Source organism: Polistes dominula, unplaced genomic scaffold (assembly GCF_049000335.1).
Source record: "Polistes dominula isolate Pdom_NZ unplaced genomic scaffold, Pdom_raw_medaka contig_20, whole genome shotgun sequence".
Lineage (NCBI taxonomy): Eukaryota > Metazoa > Arthropoda > Insecta > Hymenoptera > Vespidae > Polistes > Polistes dominula.
Genome location: NW_028301147.1, coordinates 6634073 through 6659989, shown reverse-complemented (window position 1 = coordinate 6659989; position 25917 = coordinate 6634073). Strand labels below are relative to the sequence as shown.

The following is a 25917-nucleotide window of genomic DNA, read 5'->3' as shown; positions in this document are numbered from 1 at the left end:
ATCCTCTCAAAAGAAGTTTCATTTCAAAAATTAATCTAACATAATGTTAAATTATAGGTGTCGTATAAGAAGAAATCTTATTATTAGTTTTTTTGTTTACTTCTATCACCAACGATTCAGTTATTGAGTTGAGATTACATAGAAGAGCGAGATAATATATATATATTATATATCATACATTATTATTAATTTAAATAAGTTATAAACTTTTATATAAAATCTATTAAAAAATGCAATGTTTTGATATTAATTGTAAAAGAAGTTATAAATTAAAATGATTAAAACAGTATATATCAACGCATCGTAATGGAAAGTTGGGTTACCATAACACCAGAGTAAAAATTTGATCATAATTTTTCTTTTCTTTATTGTTTACTTAAATCGTATTAATTAATTCTTGTATTTTTTTAGTCTTCAACAAGGTTTGAAGATTGCTGGTCGAATTGATAATGGTAAATTTCGATTACTTGTTAATCGAATATGTCAAAATCTACAATTCAGTAGCAATGGAAAGCCATTCAGTGAAGAGGAAGAAGAAAAGCTCCTAAAATCGTTAGAACTGAATAAAGAGGAATTAACATTTTTATTAGATGCAATAACATTTATTTATAAACAAGCTGCTTTCAATATAGTAAAACCTGCAGCATTCGAATCTATTCTAAAAGATACTTGCCAGTTGGATGAAGATAAAACGTTGACTTTTGTTAATTCATGGTTAACTTATGGTAAAGGAATTATTAAAGATCTCCGAAAAAAATCTATATTTCCTAAACAGGTATATTAAAAGATTGTAGTCAAAACTATTAATAATTTTGATTATTTTAATGCTCAATTATTTTCTCTCATGATTTAAACTTTATACATTTTTCGTTCTTTTAGGTAAAGGATATTAATTGGTGTTTAAATATACAATCATCATCTTCAACAATTTCTAAAGATGTGAATCCTGTAGCGTTATTTCAGTTAGATTTTACAGGTGAGAAAGATTCTAAATTAACTATCGAATTTGATAAAAAGTCCCTCACTGATTTATATATGAATTTTGAAAAAATACAAAATCAACTTGACGCATTAAAATAGAATAATAATGCGAAATTGTTTTACATTTTATATTTATAAGATATATTTTTCAAAGTTTTGATAATATTTAGAACTGTTTACATGAATATTCTACTCTTATAAGCTAACAATGTTTTTAATCATGTAAGGTAATAGTAGGTTTAAGAAAAAAGCAATGATATATACCTTAATTGTCTTTGATAGATAAATGTAAATTTACAATCCGAAGTTTTCATATAATTTTGGTGTTACAACATTATATTTTTCTACTCTTTCATACAAATGTGGGCTCCTATTTGGAAAAATATTATTTGTATTACTAATATTATTGCAGTTATCGTGTTCTATTCTTCTGTCGTTAGTGCATTGGAAATGTTCTTTTTTTGAAGCAGGCATTGTTTCTAATATTTCTGGTGATCGACGTACAAAAAGTCGAGTTTTACAAACTACTAGAACTACTACGATAATCATTAAAAATAAAATAATAGCGGTTAAAGCACCAACAATCCATCCAAGTTTTTCATCTATAAAATCAAAGAAAAAACTTGTTACTTTTTATGAATAAGTAGTTAAAAATAAATAACATAATGTTACAGACCAGAAAGTGTATTAAGTAAGATGAGTGTCGCACTTCCTAATTCTATATTGTTATTTTTGTTATCTTGTGTAAATTTGCAAGTCCATCGTCCTAGATCTGAATAGACAGGTTTGAATTCTATTGTACATATCCCAGTAGAATAATTCATTTGAAGATTGTGCCTATTTCGAAAATATGTGAGAATACATTACAATGTTACAAAAGAAAATAATTGTCAAATTTTACCTTTCTTTTTTTCGGTATTATTAACATTTTGATGTATATAAACATTTGGTTCATGTATCCAATGACATTGAGCTTCTACAGGAACTCGTCCTAGTTTACAAGCCAAAGTGACCATCTGGTGAGGAGCGGCCCAAAGTGTGACTATCACAGGTTCTATAAATTATTATCCACTATGATTGTTTTTTACATTTATTCTTATTGTCGTTGTCCCATTCACCAGAAGCTATGCTGCTTTTTCTAGTGCTTGTGAATAATAGATCATTGGGATCAATTTATGCAATGTGTATAAGCGTGTTGAAAAGATTATGTGCATAAGTAGAACTAAATGGCACATTTAATGCACCCCAATGAAAAAATATGTTTTAGTCAACCTAACTGGTACAGATAGGCGATGGTAATGAAAAGGCTGGTGCACCAGTTTAAGATTTCCATTTATTTAGTATAGCTGGTTACAGTAATAATATTTATAATATTTATGGCCAATATATATATATGAATTTGAATATATATATATATTGAATCATTGAATGTAGACTATTTAATGATATTTACTTCATAGAAGCCAAATAGACTTAATGGCACACAGAGCATTTAAGCATTTGTATTGAAAGATATTTGAGGCTTATAACTTATTTAACGAATGAAGTAGGATTTTGCAAAAATAGCGAAGAACATTGTCGTTTAATATATGATATCTATACGATGTTAAACCCTTAATATTAAAAATTAACTACTTAATTTTAATATTCTATAAAATATTGTTCAAATACTTGTGCTATTCGATTCGATCAAGATTACACTCTATTTAATTTTTTTATACCAAGTATTCCAATCTTTTGCTGGTAAAAGAAATAAGATGAACTGACGAATATCAAAATTTTAGTTACAAAGTGCAAAATGTTCTATGATAGATGAAATATCAGTATTTAAAAATTAGTTAATTTAATAATATAACGTACGATGATTAGAGGAAACGCGCGAGTCTTTAATATGATCATTAATAATAGAAGTAGCATTACTAATATATTAACATTGTTAATAATTTAAAGGATTCAGATTTCTGAGATTCCTTAACTTATAAATTAAACGATTAAATTGTAAAGTTTTTCTAAAAGCCTCTGGAATTAATTTAAAAGAAACAATATAATAATTTTTTCTTCTTTTCACGCACACGCACGCATTTGTTCTCACTTTGCAAAATAGATATAACCTTATTACTGATAAAATTAAAATAATAAATAATACGAAAATGACAAAAAATGTAATTGAAATGGTACGAACGATAAAATATACAAACGTATGTGACATAATCATCACGTACTTCTTGATGTAATAATTATTGTTCTAAATGCAAAATCGATTTAGTAAATAGTATGATCTTGGCTGATAAACGTCGTTTCTAAGAAGAAGAAAAAAATAGACGCACCCTGCCATTGTAGTAATATCATGATAAACTAATAAATCTTAAATACAACGATTTAACGATTCATCGAGTAGATGTGAAAGAGATGTAACGAAGAAGAATATTGTATGTACATGGTGAGATATAATTAAAGTAGTATGATTTGATGCTAAAAAGAAAATGCAATGTTAAATTTGTGTCACAGTAGCACCATTTAAATAAAAAATGCATGGTAACATTAATGTAGTGATGAAGTAAAAATAAAATAAGACGCTTTTTAAGGTCGCGCATTAAAAAAAAAAAGGTAAGAAAATAAACAAGAAATATTTGATGAATAAAAGTCAAGGTGCTACGTCACGAAGTGCAAGAAAGTACTTGTTCTGCAAAAAATTTAATTTTACATTCAGTCAAAAATCAATATCTACATAGCGATCGATATAGCATCGATCCATTAATCGATTGTGTACTATGTATAGAAAACGACGATAGGAAGAAAGATAGAAAAGTTGCTTATGTGCTCTTCCGAGACCCATATTAAAGATCACAGTCTAGGAACACCCATGTAAAACTTGACCTTTTTAATATACCAAGATCTCATAGATCCACACCTCTTAGTCTTGCGCTTTTTCACCGTCACCATGAAAGATACTCGAACAACTCGATTGACGACTCGTGGATTGATTTTTATTCTTTACCCGTTGTTGTGGGTGTTTTGAGAACGCGATTATGTACGTACATACCTTATTCCATAAAAAACACATATCTTAGGCTAGAAGCAAATTAACAATAAGTTAATATAATCTCTAAATATCGCCAAGATCGCCCCATCGATGTTGCTTCGATAATTTGTAATAAATTAAAAACAAACGAATACACGTTTAAATTTGAATGTGATATCAAACAACAAAGCCGATACGGCTTTTATTATTTCTATTGTTAATAAAAAATTGTTTACTATAATTACTATATTATCTATAGTCGTACGTAAGTTGTTCAAAATTAAACAGGCTAAGAATCTTTCTCGAAAAAATTTCCGCGATATCATTCGATTAGATATCGTCTCAAGGTCGTTACGTGGAAGATCGAGGAACGATCGAAATCAACGATACGGAGTGCATTTACCCTCGACCGTGTGTGCAAGGAAGGGCGCTATGCAACAAGATCGTCTATTCTTTTCTCAGGATTCGATGATACCTGGCTCGAGGAGGCTTAATTTTGCTGGTGGTGCATCCGTGTAATTTTCACGGCCGTGTATTCTGGCACCACAGGTCCAAAGACCTTCTTGCTCTGCTAAGGCATGACTCAACCTGACACTGCAATCCCTTGACTCGCTTCCAGCTGCTGGGAATTGTTTCACAACTACGGTAGTATTAGAATTAACTGGTGTTAACGACCATCGACATTGTTCTACTGGTGATGACGTTACACATCGTAGGAGTATGGTACCACCGGATGATATTTGAATGTCTTGTGAGAGCTCTGAAAATTTCACCTCCTCTGGAAGAAGAAAAAAAGTATTATTTAGCAATTGTACATTTCGAGTTTCTGTACACGTCTTTCTTCTGATAAAAGTTTACCTTGTTCGAATGTTAACAGTTTGATGAATGGAGAGGACAGCATCGTATTAAGTGACGGTATGGATACCTGACAATTCCACAATCCTTGCTCCTCGGTATGAACATGTGGAAGAACGAGTGAACAATCCCTACCAAGATCACCGTTACTTGGAAATTCTCGAAGCACGATCTCAGGATCGTTTCCATGCAGTGGTTTCCAACTCCAAGCACATTTCTCTACGCGGCTACTGGTAATACATTTTAAGGTAACTTCGGTTCCTAAAGGTACTGTAGTATCCGTTGGTATTTCAACCAAATTGACTTTAGCTGAAATGTACATAAACATAAAAATAACAAAAATAAATAAAAAAAGATCGATCTCCTTTTTATCGGATTAGAAGGAAGATCTTGTTTTAATGCTTACCTGATGGTAAAAGACTAACAGTTGCTGGTGGTGCTTCATGGAGTATACCATCAGGTGATAATCGAATTCCGCAAGTCCATAATCCTTCTTCTTCGTAAAGGATGTTTTTAAATCGTACGGAGCAGTCGTGATTGGCATCTTTATGTGGAGCGAAAGTTTTTACAAGCAAGGGTTCTTTACTCGAGTTCGTTGATCTCCAGGACCACTCGCAGCGTATTACGGGTTTATTGACCAAGCACCTTAGCAGCACGGATTCACCGGCAGCAACTTGTACGCCGCGAGATAGTTGCACGAATTCAACTGAAATAAGATATTAATTTAGAAAGTGACACGAATAAGAGAAGAAAAATAAATTTAATAAAGAAATAGAATTAAATTTCTTCTTTTTCACGTACCTTCAGATATCAAGAATCGAACTGGATTCGATCGCACAAACGACGAATTTGGATCTATACGTGCACCACAAGTCCAATAGCCTTCTTGTTCCGCTAGAACGTTTTTGAATTTGATGCTACAATCGGTACTATCGTTTCCAAAGGCTGGAAATCTCTTTACTTCTAGGTTCCAAGATTCGGATTGGTCTAATCTTCGCCAGGACCATTGACACTCGCGTACAGGTAACTTTGTTCTGCACATTATTTGTGCTGATGAGCCTGCTATAACCTCTATCGCTTCTTCGTGTTTAACGAAGGTAATGAGGGATCCTATAAAAATTATATTTTTTTAATTGTATTTTAATATATCGATGTTTTTCAATAGATCTGTTCTTATAAGTTGAAAAACGTGTAAGCGTCGATTTGATATCCTTTTTTTGTTATTATTGTTTTTATCTTTTAAAGTTATTTTCATTTCAGTTTCGTCTTTGCTTTTTTTTTTATATAAAATTGTAATATCAACATTTCTGTTTAAAAAAACGTCGAACGCGTCGATCATGATTTGGTAAAAATTTATTTTTGAATAAGGATAAATAAATTTTATGTGCCAGAATAATTAAAACAATAAGCATAAATCGCGATTATTTTGTCTATAATTTTCGATCGTGTCAAAAGCAATGTGGGAAAGCGTCGATTCGTGTATATCTTCCGACAGATATATAAGAGACCACGATAACTAAACATATACTTTTATAAATTTAACGATATAAAAAGATAAGATACACAAGACATCCATAATTCTTGGTAGTCAAAAAACAATTGTGCAAATATTATTTTCAAAAGCTATATACTGAATAAACGCAATGTATAATGTTTCTTTGATCGAAATATTACGCACGATGCGTTTCTTATCGAGAGATAAGAAACTTTTGATGCTAACGGCGATCCTTACGATTCGTACCTTGATCGTTAACGATGGTTAACTTAGCGGGTGCTGTGGCGGTGAAAGGATCGTTCGTTGAATTCCTTGCGGCACAAGTCCAGTATCCAGTCTGTTCATGCTTCATACTCGAAAATCGTACGGAACAATCATTGCTACTATTTCCAAAAGCTGGAAATCGTCTTACTGCTAATGGATGTGCTGTTGGGGCTGACGTAGTCGATGTAGATGACATTGTCGTTGCTAAAGATAAAAAAAAATTTATTAGTATAGTTCGTTTTATATATAAACAAAATCGTATTAAGGAGTCTCTCTTCATTTGTATTCTTATTTTTTCAGATAATAGAAATTCTACTATAAGAAAAAAGAAACTAACTTATAGAGTCGTTTGGACTCTCGCTAATATCCGGAAGTGGCAGATGAACCGGTGGTAATGGCTGCCAGGACCATTGACATTCAACAACGGGATTCGTCGTTCTGCATGGTAAGAGAACGGACGAGCCAAGCTGTGTTTCAGTGTGTTTAGGCACGTGAAGAAAGTGCACGGATGTTGGCGATCCTTGAAGGGTATCGTTCATCAATTGATCTCTCGTTTCATTTTCTTCTAACGTAATTTGTTCAACATCTGTTGTGACCGTTGAATTTTCCTCAGGTACCTGTACAACGGGTTGACCTAGAGAAAATAGAAAAATAAATAGATTTTGTATATTACGATGATGAGGTCATTTTAAGTAGATACTTTAAAATCGTATCCTACGGTATCTAGAAAAGAATAAAAAAAAGAATGTTCTATTCATATTATGATAAAAAGACAACGAGAAAACATCGTGATTCGTGGAGTCTCTGATGGAACGCGAGTCTACCGAGCTGAGTGACATCGACAAGCGGATATGTAGGACATATCGGGCAGGAAGCAACGATGGTCACGTAGACAATCGCCTTGCGTTGCGCGTCTGTCACCGCCCGCGAGGCGGATAGAACCAGGGACGGATGTCTCACGAGAAGCTACTCTGTAAGATCGATTATCTTTTAAAAAAATAATATAAAGAACGAGTCTTTTCCGTGGATTTTCTTTTAAAATCAGTTCAAATTTCGTCCCAAATCTATGTTTTTCTTTGTATATAAAACAAAATAATCTATAGAATTTTGTTTTTACGAGGAAGTTCTTTCGAAAGGAACAAATAGAAAGTATGGCATAATTACAAGAGAAAATCAAAGAAAATAATTCCACTCTTCGTGTTGTTAATTAGATATTTTTTAATTGTACCCGCCGTCCCTGTCCAGGGTCATGTTGCTTTTCATATGACAAGTCTGCCGTCAATTTTATGTACGAATGGTATATGCACGATGATCGAGGTTGATCTTTAGTACATAGACTAGCAACGTTCACCAACTTTGTAATACGCAAACCATAACCGCAACGTTCTCCTCAAGACGAGTGACCCGTGGTCGCTGACACTGGAAGGTCGTTTCCACTTCACATCGACGTACCTACTCGTTGTAGTCTATAGTTTTATGATACTACAAGCTGATCTTAGGAATTTGTTCACATTTTCTTGCGTTAAATGTTTAAACGATACAATAATTATCGAAAGAAGTTTTCAAATTATTGTAAATAATCAAGGTCGTTCTTTACTTTCTTGAAATACTTTCTTATTACAAAGAAGAACGGAATCTGAGTTTGCAGTGACCTTTCGTGCATTGCCTTTGAATTTAATATGCTGAGTGCCGTGTTGTTCATCAATGATCGTTACTTGTTTCTATTAATATAATCTATAAATATAATCTATGATACAAAAATAAGAGGATGTAAAAGAAAATGAAAACTGATCAATTATATGAAATAATGAACTATGATAAAATATAAGAAACAAACAAAAAAATAAAACGATAAAATACATGCGTAATATCGATTTTTATAAAAATGGCATGACAGTCAAAGTATAATGAAAAGCAGGTATAAAAGATTGAGTTAATTCAATCAAAAGTTTAGTATTTTTGATTGAGTAGTGCCGCTATCTGGTAAGTTTGTAATTGAACACGAGATATCATTTTTTTATAAGCGACTCCTCGAAGAGTTTACAGCGTAACTAATCTGACGTCAATTGAATCCCAGTAAAAGGTATAGATTCGTTTATGTTCTTTGTAAGCCGGAGAAATAAAGATTTTGGAATTGAAAAAGAAGAAAAAGAAATTACAAAGCTTAAATGATAGGTGAAGATGAGGAAGTAAATCTTTGTATTTGAGGTCGTTAACCTGACTCGAACGAACCCCAAAAAACGGTATTTGAAACGTACATACGTGTACGGGATGTTACTGAATTATATGCGTAAACTTTCAAGACTGGTTGAATTCATTAAAAAAGAAATTTAAACAAAAAATTTTAGCATACTTGCATTGTAATTGAACACGATTCGCAACGATATTTTCTGCCTTAATTAATTTAATAAAATAAAACAAACAAAAAAAAGAAACATTTTTAAAACGGTTCATTTCCTGCAATATGTTTATTAGGTCTTTTTTCCATTTCTCTCAGTGAGTTCTACCAACCGGCACAATTTGCATACGTATAAAGTAATAAGAGAAAGAGGACTGGAGAAACCCAAGAAACGAATTTCGAATGAATTAGTTCGAAGAAGAGTGTTACTCACTCATGAGATCTTTCAATCGTTATGCCGGAAATTTACTGAATACCAAAGAATCTTTTCTAGATTATCGATTTTTTGTTATACTAATTTAGATATAGCATCGAAATTTATCACATTTTTAATGAGTGATATAATTTGTAATTCAATCACGAACATTTTCTAATTGAATTCGAAAAGATCCAATAGTTTCGATTATTGAAACATGTTATAACGACGTTCGATCTTCCAATAAAACACAAATAATTCTAATATGTCACGAATGTTAATTACATTATTTATATCGTTAGTATCTAAATATATATAAACGATTTTCATGTACCTGCATTGTTACACATTGATATCCTTGACAAGGATGTAAGAATTAAATCCGGATATGTTAATGTTCAACAAACAATGTTACATTGTTACATCATATTTAATAACGGATTATTATCAAATTCATTTCTACCCCTTTTCTTTCGTAGTTTAATCGCAAATTCGAAAGAGATTTCACGAGCAAAAATCTGTATCCACTACGGACTGTTTCGTAGTGTGATTAGCAACAATTTTCTCTCGCTGACCGTGAATTTTGGACGAGTTTTCTTTTCTCATATATTTTGTATTTTTTTAAAAGTTTTTTTATTAATTGTTATAATAAGTAGTTTTCTTTTTAATTATTCTTGAAAATTTATTATTAAAATTGGACGGCAATTTAAAAAGCAATCACCATGAAATAAGAGGAAGGAAAATTGTTTCTTATCTTTTATTTGCGAAGATCAGGTAAGAATACCTTGAAACTCTCGAGAAGTTCATAAACGGCATCGAGTGTATACATACCCGTTGGGAGATTCTAGTATGGTGTCAAGGAAACGTAAGAATGTTCATCCTTCGTTCGTAGGACTTCGTTATTTGGAACCATGACTTTAAATTAATATTTCAGGGAGAAATATTTTCAAATAATTGCATTTGATTTTTGTACGATATAAAAATAAATCTCGATGTTTTGTACATAGATACTTCTCATAGTAGAATACTTTAAAACGAACCACCGTAGTTAGTTGAAAATAAGTATTCTCCAAAGTGCATAGTTTAATCATCCCGATTTTTATACCGTTTCTTCAACAACATACTTGTCCTAGATAGATGATGTGGGATGTTAGTAACTACGTTCAGACTAGAGATTAGCTAACGCGTAACCTGTATACATATATTTTAAGATTCTTGTATATTATAATCATCGATTAATTTTCGTTACGGTTCGACGCACGTTCGATATCGATCTTCGTACCTATCTCCACTTCGTACCGCATCGATATAGTGCGTAAGAAGACATCATCATACATCGAATGAAAAAAAAAAACACAAAAATTATAATAATAAGAAAAGAAGGAAAAAAAAGAAGAAAATTCGTGCAAATTCCATGGTCAGCCAGCTAACGTGGCAAAGAGAGGTTCCCACGCAGGTTTCTACCCTCCCTTCAGTGTTTGCATTCCTACGCGATGTTTCACTAAATGCACGCATTGCATTGGGTTTAACCACCCTTTGGAGAAGAACCAGTTCTTTCGGCTCGCTTGCTGCGATGCGGTTGCCGCGCCGGTATCGGTGCTTTACGAGATGGCATGAAAAAAGAAAGGACAAAGATGATACGCGTTGCTCGAGTCTAGACATTAAACTTCAACGTACGATCGACTCACTCTCTTTTTCTTTTTCTTTTTATCGAAAATTTCTTCGAGACTTTACCGTGTCGAGATTTTATGTTAATCAATATATTCTTTCTGTTCATTTTTTTGTTTTATAAAAGCCTTCTGTGTGTGCGTGTTTTTTTTCTTTTTCATGACAAGGATAATAATTTCATATTATGATCTTTCCGTTACTGCAATTATATTTTAAAATTTATTTTCATTATAAATTTTTTAAACAGATTTAAACAGTTTATTAATATTTTACGTCGAATAAAATGCGAAACGAAGATAGTCGTGACCATAATACGTGTTTCAGCATTAATGAGAAATATTTTCGGAATTTCAGGATAGGTCCTGAGATCAAAGAATTATGCGCTATCAATATATTTAAAAAAAAATGTAAAGGCGCGATAGGTTTACAATGACTAATATATCGCAAACTTCGCAACGAGCATGGCGATAATTTGTTCAATGATTCACGGTACACGGTCCAAGTACGTGAGCGTGTCGAATCGTTTTTAAATCTATTAAAGCAATCGGATACGGAATGACAGAGAAAAATACTTCATCCCTTTTCGATGGATTTTTGAAATTTTACACAAGAACTTCGCGAACATGACATATAATTGTTATTTCGTTGAGAAGCAAGGACGTTTCCTTATCGTAGCATGAATGTACTACGTGCGATGAATGAAGTATGAGCCGTTGCACAGCTCGTTTTTATTACGAAATATTAGTTAGTACTCTGTTTTGGTTCCTAATTTCTTTAAATCTTCACTGTAGTTGTGTAAAGCAATACTCATGGTCAGTATTGTTTTATTTAATTCTTTGCTGTTCATCGATATTTAATTTACTGCTTGCATTAATTTTTTATCAAAATTTTATTTTACAATATTAAGAAAATATTTAATCAGATTTGATATAAAATCACTAAGAAATAGAAATATTATTTTATTATTTACTTATTTGGATAGAAAATAAAGAAGTACTTTCGCTATTGGTTCTCATGATCCATTACGATTGGAATTCTTTTATTTGTATTCTAATAATTTGAGTGATAGTATCAAACGATGTAAAATGTAGCATACATTAAATGAACGCATATACGAATATCGGTTTGTATAAATTTTAATGTGAAATTTTATTTCTTGATGAATCTTAGGTGCTTTCATCAAAAGATTCTCTGAAAGATATAGGATTTATTTAACATCGATCATTTGATCGACAGTCATACGAATGATGAGTCAAACGAGTTAATTTTCTTATAATTAGTCTGATCAATTATTTGTCTACGGTTTCTACCTACTTCTTTTGTGATGTTCTCACCTTTGTTTCTGTATACATTTGGATTCTTTGTATCATTGTTATCCGTAATCGCGTAGTATAACGATTCGCCTAGTTATCGCTATAAACTTACAATTAATCTATGAAATTATTTCAATGTCAGAAAGGGAAAGAAAAGAAAGAGAGAGAGAGAGAGAGAGAAAATGGGATCAAAATGCACAGAGAAAGTCATATCGTTTTGTTTTCACGTTGACGTTTTCAACGATTAAAGAGAGCGAAGTAATAATCTAGACATAGTTTGTGCCTTTTTTTCTAGGACATGTCAGTAAGGAAGAGGAAGAGGGAAAAAGAATGTTTAGTTGTTCTATGAGGAATGTCCTCGAGTTTATTGAATAATGAAATTTCAAAAACATTTCAAGAGGTCGATCGATGTTATCGATGTTCGGCGGTGAACGCTCTGTGCTTACGATATGTTCATTCCGAATGCAACCTCGGTATAGTCATTTAGTGGCTACGTGGCCCTTGTCGAGGTTAAGGCCTTCGCAGTCGTAAAAAAGATGACACGTACCATATTAATTCATAGTTTATGGCTTATTTAACAAATCCTCTTTTGTTCATACGAAGAAAGAAGAATAACTTGTTCCTTTCATCTTACGCGTTTTCTCATTTAATCGATGATCATTTCAATCTTAAGACTCGCGTTTTTCTTTTATACAATATAAAAGCTTTGCAATTCACGCGGTAAAAGGAGAATTCTTAGAGATTGTGTAACGATGCATAATATCCTTAATAGTATTATTTACTGTCAATGTGTAAATCCCGAAAACAAGGAAAACATTGAGCATTCTTTTTTTAATTTACATTAGAAAAACCTTAATTATTAAGAATAACGATAAAATAACTGTCCGATTATTAAAACTTAAATTATTTCATTTGTTATAACGCAATTATTCGTTCTTGAATAAAAAAGTTTAAAAAACTGCAAAAATTCTCCTCACATACCTGTTTTACTTTTATTCTTACACACTTTTGGTTCGTTCACGAATAATTATAAATTGAAAAAGGGTTTAAGTATCTCGTAAGTGTTTCATGATTTGAACTACTATCGATATTTTACTCGTTGCTCTAGAAATAATAAAAAAAATAAAAAGAAAAGAAATATATCTGTTATAACTTACCTTTGCAGAGGAGTACGAGGTAGAAGAATAAGATAATCATTTTGGAGAACGCGGTTGGTGTCATTCGCGGCAGTACCACATTTATCACTGCGTGTCCTTGAAGAAGAAGATGATGAAGAAGAAGAAGAAGAAGAAGAAGAAGAAGAAGAAGAAGAACTGAGACGTTCCGTATTACCAGAACAGGGCCGACGTAGTACGTCGTTGCGCACGTGTACTGTCGTCGGGACGTCGAGGCGCGTGCGATTTGTACCCGTACAATGATGACGCATGTAAAACCCCCTCCGAGTTACCGATTTATGAACGTTTAAACGTTAACTCAAGAATAAAAGTAAAGCTTCGTAGAAGCTGTTACGAGAAGCTGTTACTGCTTGTGCTGCTGCTGCTCTTCCTTTTCACTATCTCTATCTCTCTTTTTCTCCTTCTCCCTACTTCAGTTCTTGCCAGTTCGTGTTTCTCTTCTAAGGCCTCTTCTTCTTCTTCTTCTCTTTCTCCACCTCCACCAACTTCCCTCTCTTTCTTCTTGATACTCGTTTCTCGTACGCTTTTCTTCTTCAGCTTCAAACTTGGTCGCTTCGAAAATACATTCAGAGATAGAATTCGCACGGCAAAGGATAACGACGTGCTTTCTTGTTAAGGAATTTGTGGTATTCCACAAGCGTACACACACACATACACCTCTCTCTCTCTCTCTCTCTCTTTAGACCTACTTGAGCTCATGCATTATACACACTAATCTAAGATAAGAGATAATCCCTACCTGTTTAAAAATGATTCTTTATGTACTAAAATTTTCGTAAAATAATTTTTTTTTTTTAAATGAAAATAACTTTGGGTAAAATGATATAATAATAATAAATACAATGCACTCTTTTTTAGTTTAAAAATGACACTTTTTGTAAAAGATTATAAACGAAAGTCACGAAATCACGGAAAATCAATGATTCAATCGATCGAGAGGGTGTCGTTTCCTTTCGTTGATTCGCGGAAGGCAATGAAGAAGAAAAAGAAGACGTTCGCTTTGTGGGATAGCAGTAATGTTAGGTCGGTAAAGGCATTTGAGTACGCGCACGCTCGATTCTTGATACGCCGGTACAGGCAAGCAAGCAGCAGACAGGTAAGCAAGTAAATAGACAGGCAGGCAGGCAAACAGGACAGGACAGGACAGGACAGGCGCGGCCAGGTGCGCCCGTAGTCGACTGCAGCCGTAGACGATCGCGAGCTTGGTACCCACGTCTCTCGCTTGCACGCGCTCGCGCTTTGAAATCGCGGCCTCGTACGCGCCAATAGACACGAAGGAAGGGAGAACGGAAAGCATAGCCCGGAAGGCAGGAAGGAAGGATGAGCGAGAATCCAAAGAGGGACGACGACGTGGTTGGTAAGTCTTCGTCGTCTATACGTTGACGTGATGATGATTTTATTCTACTGCTTTCTTTCTCTTGTCTTCCTTGAAATTCAACGTTCAAGTACTAATTTGAACCCTTTTAAATTCATTCTATTTTTATAAAAGATTTGTTTTTAATTTTAATCTTTTACCTATTTTTTCGTTACTTTTTTTTTTATTCTGTCTTTTACATTATTATATAATATCAAGAGATTATGAGAATTTTAGTATTTTATATTAAACTTCATTGTTCTTCTATAAATCATAATTTCGATTATGTACATACGCAATTAAAAAAATAAAATTCACTACATTAAATATATTATAATCTTATTTTTATTTAACACGATAGACAATTCTATTTGTCTTCTATTATCCTTCTACGATTAAAGTCAATAAAGTCCTCATTGAAAACGGTACGAAGTGGTACCGATAGGGTTATTCGTACAATTAGCCATGGTAACGTAAAAGGATCGATAGACTTGTTCGTCGCGTTATCGTTGAGTTATCCGATACACGAGTGTCACTGGTGTGTCCAAGATCGATGTCCAGCAAATACATACACCAGTATAGTCATATGGGTATTTCCTCTCTACCTTCATCGATCGGGATTGTGAGCGAGAGCCATGACCTCGAAACGATCGATCGATCTCTCATCTCGGTGCAAGTAAACCACGTAATTCTCTTACCCCGTGACGGCTAATCACCTTCTTTATCACTATATTCCTATACTATTATGCTTTCTCTAATGAATTAACATAATATTTCGGGAACAGAACATGATCTGACTCATGAACAAGTGCTGACTAATTCCGTTATTTCCAACGATCCGTATCAACTTGTGACACCAAACGAGTGTTCGATTACCAAGAGATAAAGTGAAGAAAAATAGGCGGGAAATGACTGGAACTGGAGAACAGTGCATTTTTTCCTTATAAACGAACGTACGAATAAGATTTAGCTGAAAGTTTTTTAGCAATTACGTATGTACTTATGCATGTACGTGCAATATATACATACGTTTCGGTATGGCTGATGAGACAATGAAAAACGTCTTGGATAGTCTGTACGTTCTACGAGCGTAATCATGATACTTGTACACTCGATGACCTTCAAGACACATCTAGCACGTTTATATCGGACTGTACATCCTTGAACTTGTACGCTTAAGAATCTCGCGAACTACGTGGAAAAGTATCGGATTCGTTCCTTTTTTGACTTCTTTTTCTTCTTCTTCGTCTTCTTCGAAATCGATATAGACGAGTCTCGCCGTCTATAGAATCTATCACGGTTCGAAAAAGTGCGAAAGAAGATGCGGCCTCGTTAAGTATGCTCATCGTCGTACCTTTTGCGATGATGTACTTGAAAAGAGAATGTAATGTAATTCTTAACGCTCGTTTTTCCTTATAATAACAACGAACGTGGAAAAAGATGAGTCGATTTTTGTTTCGACGAATCTCATTGGAAATTTCGAGGATAACGAATTTTAATGACGAAAATATGCGACGTGATAATTTCTTGATAAGTGAAACTGGCGCCAGATGATCGTTGGCAATTATGAAGTATCTATTGTACGGTCAAATTGTAGTTATCGAAGCGACGATCACGTACTATTAAATTCGCGCGTAAATCCGGTCGATGTTCGTCGCCGACGCCGAAGTCGACGTCGTTACGACGATAGCACGCCTTCCTGCTTACATAAAGACAATGAAGGTCTTGTCGAGGATGTGAAAGTAAACATTATCGGCGAACTGTCCCCTTTCCTCCCCTAGAATTGTGATAGCGTTGAAATCATACTTGTAGAATACTGACATCGAAAACTTCGTATCGCATTTCGTACGAGCTCGCACGGAACTCTTCGCGCAACTTTGTTCCGTTTCGAAAATCGTTGACACCGTTATTTAGAATGGTAAAAGTATTGTAACAAAGAGAACGGACCATGGATGGCTCTACGATCGGATTGGAGAGAGTGATTTTAAAGAGAAGTGAAAAAAAAACGGAAGAAATATTTATGTAATCAGGATAGAGAAATCTTGTTAATATTAATATTCCAATAAAATTTCTTATTTTTTCTAACTAGATAATCTAATATAAGATCGAATATATGTGAATTAATGTATATATGTTTTAAGATACTACGAGGTACTATTACCAAGAATTTACTTGCTATTAGTCGGATAAATTTCAGGATTGTTTCGTTAAAACAATACAAGCGATAGAACAACAGAGATAGAACGATGCAACAACGATTATGTCAAAACGGCGACGAAGAGTTACATAGTATTAAGTTTTGATAGAACCTTGAATCTTAGCGCAAGTAATTTTCTCGCGAATCATCTTTTCTCGATTGTATAGATGATTATGCAAGCTTTGCCCGGAAATACTTAATTGGCAAAAAATTAATCGCATTGTTTCACAGAGAGCCGGCATAATACATGGGTGCAGAGATATAGCGTTAAAAAGTAAAGTTGTTCATTAACTTCAAAACAAAGCGTTTACACGAAATCTCTATATACGCATATATATAAAATGCTATTTTAATTAAAAGACGATATTCTTTACTAACATGTTCTTTGTAAGTTTATTTATAATTAGTATTTTTCAAATTTCACTTATACGATCACTGATCGGACGTTTGAAATTTCGCGCTTATTTTTTAGTTAGAAATGAAAAGAGCGCCGTTGCTAGATGGCAGCATTTACCACTACCTTAACGATGCGTTTCGTGATATCTGGAGATATCGAAAGTATTTCTACTGAATCGTATCATTGATCTAACGATAAATTCACAATCGTTTCGAGTCTTCCACTTGCAATCGTTTCTCGAGAATCGAAAGGAAAACGCGCGCACTTTAATAAATAAAAAGGAGTGCATTGGAAATGTCAAAGGGAATAATAGTACCTAACCTATCCCGTGATTATTTACATGCCTGTCAATGCGGAGATTTGTCAAAAATCCAAAATCTTACTTTAAAGTACGACGTACAGGATTGGACGGTTTTTCGGCATATGGTTTCCGGTGACACTCCTATGCACGTTGCAGCGCGCGAAGGTCATCTGAACGTAATCGAGTATTTATGCGACTCTTTCGAAAGACCTGTTGACTTTAAAGTCAACGTTGTTAACAAGGATATGAAAAGGCCGCTGCACGAAGCAGCGCAATTCTCGCGTATTCACGTTCTACGTTACTTAATAGAAAAAGGTGCTTTTTCCAAAGCGAGCTATTCTTAAACTTTCTCCTTTCATTTTTATATATGCATACATAACACAAAATTTATTTCTTTTTCTAAATGAATTATGATAACGATTACAACAATTTATATTTTTCTTTATGTCTTTGTTATTTGTTTTGTTCCTTTGTTTATTATTTATTTTTCACAATGGCTTTTATTTTCTTTTCAGGTGCAACCATCGACTGTTTGAAGCGTGCCGATTGGACGCCACTGATGTTAGCGTGCACGAAGATTGGTAGCGAGGCGTGCGAGTGTATCAGGACATTACTTGAAGCAAAGGCGGATCCTTTGAGAAGGAACAAAGACGGTTGGATACCTGCATTTATAGTTTGTCGTTCTGGTGACGTTAATGCACTTAGTTTATTTTTGGATTACGCTCCTGAAAGTATCGCTCTTCGAAGTAACAACGGTCGTAGTACTCTTCATATAGCTGGTAATTATAAAAATAGAAATCTTTTTACAGTTTAGATAAGAAACTCGAATTTAATATCTTTTTTCTTTTATTCCATTAACGAGTTTGTAAATTTAAGTATACGTTTCAGGCACAATTTTAAATCCATGGTTTCTTCTACAGTATTTTCAACTTTTATAGCTTTCAACGGACACGAAGAGATAATCGATTTGCTCTCAACTGCGGATCCGGGTCTGGTAAATGCACGTGATTCATCAGGTGCTACGCCTCTTCACGAAGCTGTTAAGAGCGGGAATTTAAACGTACTAAAGCGTTTGATACGATTGGGTGCGGATTTTCGCGCCGTCGATAAGGTCGGTCAAACAATCCTACATATAGCTTCTTTAATAGGAAATATGGTAATGCTGGAATATATTTTAATGAATAATTTCATTGATGTACACGAGAAAGCATTTTTTGATGTTACACCTTTGGTCGCAGCTCGTCGAAGTAAACAAATGGATGTAATCAACTTGTTAATAAAATATGGAGCTGAGAGATAATTATTCTTTTTTAGAAAATGGACACAGATTTAAACCACAAATTTTATAATGATTATTTCTAAACCTTATTCCCTTCACATTACTACAATTGATCATCGAAATTAGGATTAAAATTAAAGATAAGGATTAATGATTTTTCTTCAGAGATTGGTACACATTTATTTATCCTTTTTCTCTGTATCATCGGACAGTCTTAAAGAAGCAATACAAAATCAAGAAACGGAGATTTCTTATCCGATTTGGAAATACCTAAGTTTTACAATCTTGTCTTATCTGCGTTCCTAATGCGCGCAGGCAGGCAATGGCGGAAAGATCTTGGCGGTTCGCGATAATTAAATGAATTTATGGAGGAAAGATAATTGTAAAAAAAAAGGATAAAGATCACAGAAAAGTCGACCTAAATCGAGAATTTTGTCCCTCGGCTCTCGAATAGCATGTTTTATCATGACACGATGGCTCCGGTCTTTGGATATACATATACATATAATAACTATTATTCCAAAGAAAGTGTATGTACGTAACGCTTTTTTTTTACAAAATATTCTCGCTTGGTGTCTTTTAACTTTGTTTGCATTGTTATGGCCATTTTGTATAATCATTATTTTGAACATGGACTTTTTTCCTTAGTTAAATTTTTATTTTGTCTTTTAATAAAAAGGGATGCTGGGATGAAAGCAAAAGTCTTTTAGGATTCAAGGAACGGTCGGATAATGCGGTACGAATATAAGATTATAACGATCGGGGATCGAAGAGAGGATTATTGTAATTATCTTCGTTTAATCGCGGAAAATAGGATGAACGGGGAAAAGAGGAGGTAGGAAAGCAGAGCGGAGACGTAGGAGAAAGGAGTCGAACGATGGAATATATTTTATAAAATAGCTGCGAATCGAACATGCATTGCTCGTATATCTGTGTTCATTCTATTCCTTTTTTCATTCCCTCTTGTTTGTTTTTTCTTGTTCATTAACGATTTAAATACGTTCACAATACGAATCACTCATTAATATCCATTTTTCTTTTTCTTTTTGTCGAAACTACGTAACATTTGTTTTTTATTTTTTCCTGTATTTAATTCTTTCTCTCTTTCACACACACACACACACTCTCTCTCTCTCTCTCTCTCTTTCTCTCACATTCTTCTTTTAGTGGATTCATTTATTATAAATATCCAATGATTATTTGAGGTTTTTTTCTCATTTAATATTTTACTTCCTCATTTAATTTATTTACATATTAACTAATTTACGTTTGGGACTTAAGTTAAACGCTCTTCTTACGCTCTCATCGCCGTCACAACGATAGTATTTAGGATGGTTTACTACTTATTAATTAATTCGCTTATTTACTTTACTTTTGTTCACATTAATCTTTATGGTGCGCCGTTAATCTCTCACTTTTTTCTCTTTTTCCATTTACATTAGAAGTATTCAACATGTACAAAGCCTTATATACATTATGTACAACGATTTGAGAGTTATCTTTCGTCGACGATTAATAATAATAAAACGTCCGCGCGTCTTCTTCATTTTTCTTTATCTTTATTTTTATCTTTATCTTTTTTTATTCGCATGCACACACTCTCGACTTGGCCACGTTAGCCCAAAATTTCTTTCAGAAGAGATTGTCGACATCGCCAGAAGAGAACGAAGGATTATTACATTTTCTTGAATGATGAAATCCTTGCCTATTTCCTTGGCTCGTCTTCATAGGCTGATGACCCTCTCTTTCTCTCTCTCTCTCTCTCTTTCTCTTTCTCTCACTTTCTTTCTTTTTTTTTCTTTATTTCCTTTTGCTCCATTCATATTTCCTCGGTTTTCGATTTACGACACGTTAACGGATGGAATGTGGGTGCCTTAACGATTATCTGTTAATATGTTACTATTACGTCGATAAGATCTACACATGGTTCGATCGTAAAAAATTATAACTAGTTTGCCATGTTTTGCGATCTGTCGGGCCCATAGTCACATCTTACTTCTTACATCGAATAATACACATTGTAATAAATAAGTAAACATATATCTTCGTTTCATTCCTCTTTTTCTATTTTTTTTTTATTGACGAAAACGAAGTCTTCACAATCTTCAAGAAAAAACATTAGCAATGAGCGAAAAAACTAAAGAGAAGAGAATATAGTTTGACGTGAAAAGTTAGTTGCGTCTATGGACCATAAACATCGAATAATCGATTGCGTAATTTAGTTTGAAATTCAAAAACAAAAAAGGATACAAGAACTACGTATAGGGGGGGGGGGGACGCCTTCTTAAATACTATATAAATGTAACGATTCATATAGAATCGACAATGGCTTCCCTTTAATAATCTATCATCCGTAATCGTATAATTAGGCAGCACGTTTATATTGCTGTCATTGATGTCGTCGAATTGTAGTACAATATAAAAAGATAAGACGAATCGATCGATTTCCAAGATATTTCTCTCTCTTTCTTTTTTTTTCTTTCTCTCTCTTTCTTTTTTTCTCTCTCTCTCTTTTTCTTTCTTTTTATATACTTCCAAAACGAACATTCGAAATATTAAAAGGGGTAGAAACGTACGCTCGCACATATTCCTCGTTTTGTTCTTTGACAGCAAACATTGCTTATACACAGACAGACAGATAGACACGCACGCACGCACACAAACGTATCGTACACACTCGATCATTCGTTAAACTTTTTCTTGCTTTTTAAATACAACACATCTGTGGTACCCTTAAACACGACTACGTCAATTTTTCATTTTAATGCGTTCTCCTTTTCCATCGTCGTCGTCCTTTTTTTCTTCTTTTTCCTTTTCTTCTTTTTCATCTTCTTACTTTATTATATTTTTTTCAATTTTTTTTTCTTGACGAACGGTCGATCGAGCGAGAAATAAATAAAGCCATGGGGCGACTGCGATACTATCCGTGTTATTTCCGAGGCGAGCATCGATCGATTAGACATATTCATCATTATTATTATTATTATTACTATAATTAATATATTTATTATTAATATTATTATTATTATTATTATTATTATTATTATTATTATTATTAATATTATTACTATTATTATTAATATTATTATTATTATTATTATTAATATTATTATTATTATTACAATCATCATTATCATCATTATCATTATCATCATTATTAATATAATTTTCGTGCGTTCGATACTCGTCTCGAATATTATCTTTTTATCGACGCTCTCTTCCGCGTCGATCGCGAAAAATGGCAGCGGTAGTAGAAGTTTTGTTGTTCTCGCGACACGACGATAGGAAGAAAAGAGGAACTCGATGAGACCTGCTTGCTTCTAATATCACGAGAGAAAGAAAGGAGTCAGGATCTTCCGATCATCGGTCGACGATCCTGCGTCGGCTTTGTCGCGCTTATTCCTAACCGAGAGAAATGCTTTTATTTTTTTTATTACGAGCGGTGATAAAAATAAATAGCGTGCTCGCGCGCACGAACGTGCGTACAAGATCTGCATCGTCCCCTTAGTTCTTTCTTTTTTTTCTTTTTTCTTTTTTACACGTATTATTAACGTTATTTTTTATTACGATACTTAAGTTTCCTTTAAAAAATAGTAAAAAACAGTGACTAAGTTTCATTAGCGATTTTTCCATTCGCTTGGAAAATCGGCTTTTATATCGCTACAATCATATACACGCGCACTACCTGTCCCTTTTGTTTGATAGTACGCAGCAAACGCAACATACACATTATACATACCTATTTGCGCACGCTTATATATTTCCATACATACATCTATACATACATACATACACGCACGCATGCACACACGCACGCACGCACGTACACGCAACAATCCCCGTGTCCTTTCTTTTGTTTCGTTCAAGAACATCGTGCTATTGTATACATATATATATATATATATATATATATATATATATATATATTGTATACCTTTTTTTTATTTATAAAAATAACATTCTGGGACTAAAACGTAACATTTCAAAAGCAATGTACAATGAGGAGTTGTGGTTGGGACGACCGACAAAGGTACTTACTTATTTACTTACTTACTTATTTATTTATGAATGTTAAGATACGATTTCACCTTTATTTCGAATCGATAATTAATATTTATTTCCTTTTATCATCGGATGAAACATGTTTTTGTAAGAGTTAAAAAATTTATTTGGAAAACGGTAAAGAAAATAAATGAAATTTTTTCTTGGTCTTCTATTTAAAAGATAACGTCAAAGCATTCGAATTAAAAAAAAAATATGCACGTAGTAGAGTGTGTGGTCAAAGAAAATGGTTAAAAAAATGCGCGCATGATTATTTCTATGAGGAAATATTGACGCGTCACGATCGAGAATTCGGTCTGTTCAAAAGCTCCTCCCGTCCAAAATCCTCCCTAAACTCTCTCTCTCTCTCCCTCTCTTTCCCTTCCTTTTCCTCTTTTTTTCTTTCTGCCCAAAGGCAGAGTTGCTCTTCTTAGTAGGGCAATTTTCAGATGCGATCGATACATCACATTTCACAATTTCTAAAATATCCGATATGTCACTATCCTAATCTATCCGTTCAACGAGAGTTCTATATATTATACACAAATGAACGAAAGAAAAGAAAGAACTGGATGATCATTTTAAAAAATAAAAACAACGACTTACAAAATGTTTTAGCTCGTGGACGAGGAGTATGTGTCGCGATATGCCTATTTTACAAAAGAAAAAGTAAGAAAAAAAAAGAAAAGAAAAAAAGGGGAAAAAAATAGAAAAACGTATTGCCGACGCATCGTCGACGCGATCGTCTCGCTTCCTACACAATAATTATTACATTATTTTTTTTTTTCATTTATATTTTATTCGCAAGGATCACACACACATCGTGATTAATACGCGAAGAGCAAGGAAGGAATCTTTCGGCGCAGAGTGTCGATCGTTTATTGAAGTTTTATACATCGCGAACATCGCGTAAGTATCCGCCAATCGACTCATGTGTGCTTAAAAAACATGCTAAAAAAAGCGAAGTAATGTCGTTTTCTAGCATTTCGTGTTTTTTCTTGGAAGGACCGTCATCGTCACCCCATCTTCTCGTTTACATGACTTTTCTCCGAAATTTAACTTTTTGTTCGACTCTCTCTCTCTTTCCATTTAAACTGTCCTAATTCGGAGGTAAGAAAAATCCCTTTTAACAAGAGATAATATCCCTTTTCTGACAAATCTGGGAGAGAGTCAGAGTGAAATTGAAAATGAAAGAATAAGATAGAGATAGAGAGAAAAAGAGAGTGTGAGAGAGAGAGAGAGAGAGACGTTTATACTGACGCTACAGTGGAATTAGAGAGAGATCGAAGTCGAAGGACAAGTCCTACGAAAGGAGCAGAGTCCTATCCCAAAATGTGGGGATAATGGACGAGGCGGAGGACGAGACGATCCAACTTTGACCTAACACTCGCTGTAGGATGGCGGTGGCATTCCGCGTCCCGTATACATGTCCGTTTGGGGTTGAAGATGACAGACGACGGTGTGGCCGTCGAGAACGGCGACGGTTCTCGTGTGATCCTGTTGAGGTGGCAGACCATAGCCTGCAGGAAGTCGTGGCAGTTCACCAAGCTCGTACCTTGCTTGCTGCCTTCGTAGTTTCTCCCAGCAGGCATTTAAGGTTCTTTCAACGGTTGGACCGTATTCCGTTGGATCGTAATGAGTGTTACTAACACGATCGCTGCTCATCGTTTGTCCATAATGGAGCAGGTTGCGATCATTAGCAGGTGAATATGGAATAAGCGGCCTATGATCACCGTAGCTTCTTGAAGATTGTCTGCTCATGTCGCTTTGTCTTCGACCATCCTCATCAGACATGTCTGACACTTGTATCTCACCGGCAGCTCCACCTGCGCCGCCTCTTTCGATTTCTTCGTAAACAGGATCATCCTCGTTCGTTATCCCACCAACGCTGCCAACTCCACGATGCGTTGGTAGGTGTACATGTTGACCGTGATGAGCATGCATCTGGTGATGCATACTACTTCCACCGTTTCTACCATCAACGATTTCCGTATAAGTATGATTGTATGGCATGGCAGTTCGTCGCCCAGTTCCCACTGAAGTCGTAGCCGTTGTCGTAGCTGTCCTTCCGCTGCCACCCATTATCTCGCTGCCATCGCTCGAGCCGACGATACGGTTTCGTTCTCGATCTCGATTGCGACCCGAATGGCCTAGAGTTAAAGTATTATGCGTCCTCGGTGAGTCTTCTTGTTCGGATCCACCGTGTCCAGAGTCTCGGGAGTACGATTTAAAAGAAATGTTCTGTGGGTGGAATAGAAAAGTTAATATATTAATATTTTTCTTAAATTAGATTGGAAATGATTTTGCTTTCTAAAGGGAATGTGAACGAACGTGCCGTTTTGTTTTTTGTTTTTCAACGATATGGCGGCTTTATAAATTCGCCAATAGAAGAAAACACGGCAATTTTGAATTTGTATGTCGCGAGTCGAGGGAAACGGTCGTGGCTGCGCATGCACTGTGTTGTTAACTGGGGAAGGGGGAGAAAAAGCCGAGAACAATACATTGTTCACACATTTTCGAGTCAATTGAGTGCGTAGTAAAACTCGTCATTAATTTTATTCAACTCAGCAATGATAAAAAAGAAAATAAATATATCAACGACGATCGAGGCTTTAATTCGCGTTTTAACATTGTGCCGTTTAGCGATAAGTAAACGAGAGAAGCACACACCATGCACGAGAGGGCGATCTAGCTAAAAGTTAGATACAATTTGGTAATTGTAAGTAAAGACTAAAAAAGAGAAAAATACAAGCATCGACTGCGCATCCCACATTGAATTTATTTCTAACTTTAACAATAAGACAAAAAGATACGTATATATACTCTCTTTTAACGTAACTTCTATAATTGCATTTTTGTGCATTAAAAATTATTACAAGTTAATATTCTTTACTGTAGGACAGCGCAATCAAGTTTATAAATATAGTATTATTTACATGTGTCGATGGAAAAGAAAGAAAATAATTAAGGGAAGAAAGAAA

The 25917-nt window shown here is 34.2% G+C and overlaps 4 protein-coding genes across 11 annotated transcripts in view; 2 read left to right on the top strand and 2 right to left on the bottom strand.

Annotated features, from left to right (window-relative positions):
- Positions 1–194: 194 nt before the first annotated feature.
- On the top strand, positions 195–10907 carry Vlet (COMM domain containing 10 protein valette). 3 transcript variants are annotated; one of them, XR_016178186.1, is made up of 6 exons: positions 195–335; positions 412–775; positions 880–976; positions 4881–5106; positions 6918–7145; positions 7231–10907. XR_016178186.1 is itself a non-coding variant. In XM_089177213.1 (4 exons), the coding sequence occupies exons 1-4, from the start codon at positions 307–309 to the stop codon at positions 1444–1446; spliced, it is 543 nt and encodes a 180-aa protein (XP_089033339.1). In that variant the 5' UTR covers positions 195–306; the 3' UTR covers positions 1447–1868. The 3 variants fall into 3 exon arrangements, 2 of the variants coding, with proteins under 2 accessions (XP_089033339.1, XP_015190739.2); XM_089177213.1 differs by lacking the exons at positions 4881–5106; positions 6918–7145; positions 7231–10907 and adding an exon at positions 1394–1868; XM_015335253.2 differs by lacking the exons at positions 4881–5106; positions 6918–7145; positions 7231–10907 and having other exon boundaries at positions 880–1272.
- Positions 1432–17840, bottom strand: LOC107074131 (uncharacterized). The gene is made up of 10 exons (XM_089177212.1): positions 17699–17840; positions 13525–13919; positions 13350–13445; positions 6955–7251; positions 6600–6821; positions 5660–5968; positions 5265–5564; positions 4862–5167; positions 4479–4781; positions 1432–2035 (listed from the first exon to the last, which is right to left on the bottom strand). The coding sequence occupies exons 2-10, from the start codon at positions 13616–13618 to the stop codon at positions 1872–1874; spliced, it is 2091 nt and encodes a 696-aa protein (XP_089033338.1). The 5' UTR covers positions 13619–13919; positions 17699–17840; the 3' UTR covers positions 1432–1871.
- Positions 14743–19895, top strand: LOC107074133 (ankyrin repeat domain-containing protein 16). The gene is given in 4 exon segments (XM_089177214.1): positions 14743–17936; positions 17939–17990; positions 18099–18395; positions 18555–19895. Coding segments are annotated over 4 exon segments (1038 nt in total). The 5' UTR covers positions 14743–17609; the 3' UTR covers positions 18917–19895.
- LOC107074170 (latrophilin Cirl) overlaps positions 19050–25917 on the bottom strand; it is a 284489-nt gene continuing 277621 nt past the window's right edge. For all 6 annotated transcript variants that reach the window (XM_015335343.2, XM_015335342.2, XM_015335347.2 and 3 more), the window contains one exon: positions 19050–25177. In XM_015335343.2, coding sequence (XP_015190829.2) covers positions 24317–25177 — 861 coding nt within the window. In that variant the 3' untranslated portion in view covers positions 19050–24316. The remainder of the gene's footprint in view (positions 25178–25917) is intronic.

Excerpts from the sequence above, each read along its gene's own strand:
- Vlet (XM_015335253.2), top strand. The coding sequence starts at position 307 with ATGGAAAGTTGGGTTACCATAACACCAGA. Across the intron at positions 336-411 it reads TGGGTTACCATAACACCAGA|TCTTCAACAAGGTTTGAAGA; the intron begins GTAAAAATTTGA and ends GTATTTTTTTAG. Across the intron at positions 776-879 it reads AATCTATATTTCCTAAACAG|GTAAAGGATATTAATTGGTG; the intron begins GTATATTAAAAG and ends TCGTTCTTTTAG.
- LOC107074131 (XM_089177212.1), bottom strand. The coding sequence starts at position 13,618 with ATGCGTCATCATTGTACGGGTACAAATCGCACGCGCCTCGACGTCCCG. Across the intron at positions 7,252-13,349 it reads CCTCGTACTCCTCTGCAAAG|GTCAACCCGTTGTACAGGTA; the intron begins GTAAGTTATAAC and ends TATTTTCTCTAG. Across the intron at positions 2,036-4,478 it reads ATTAAGCCTCCTCGAGCCAG|AACCTGTGATAGTCACACTT; the intron begins GTATCATCGAAT and ends AATAATTTATAG.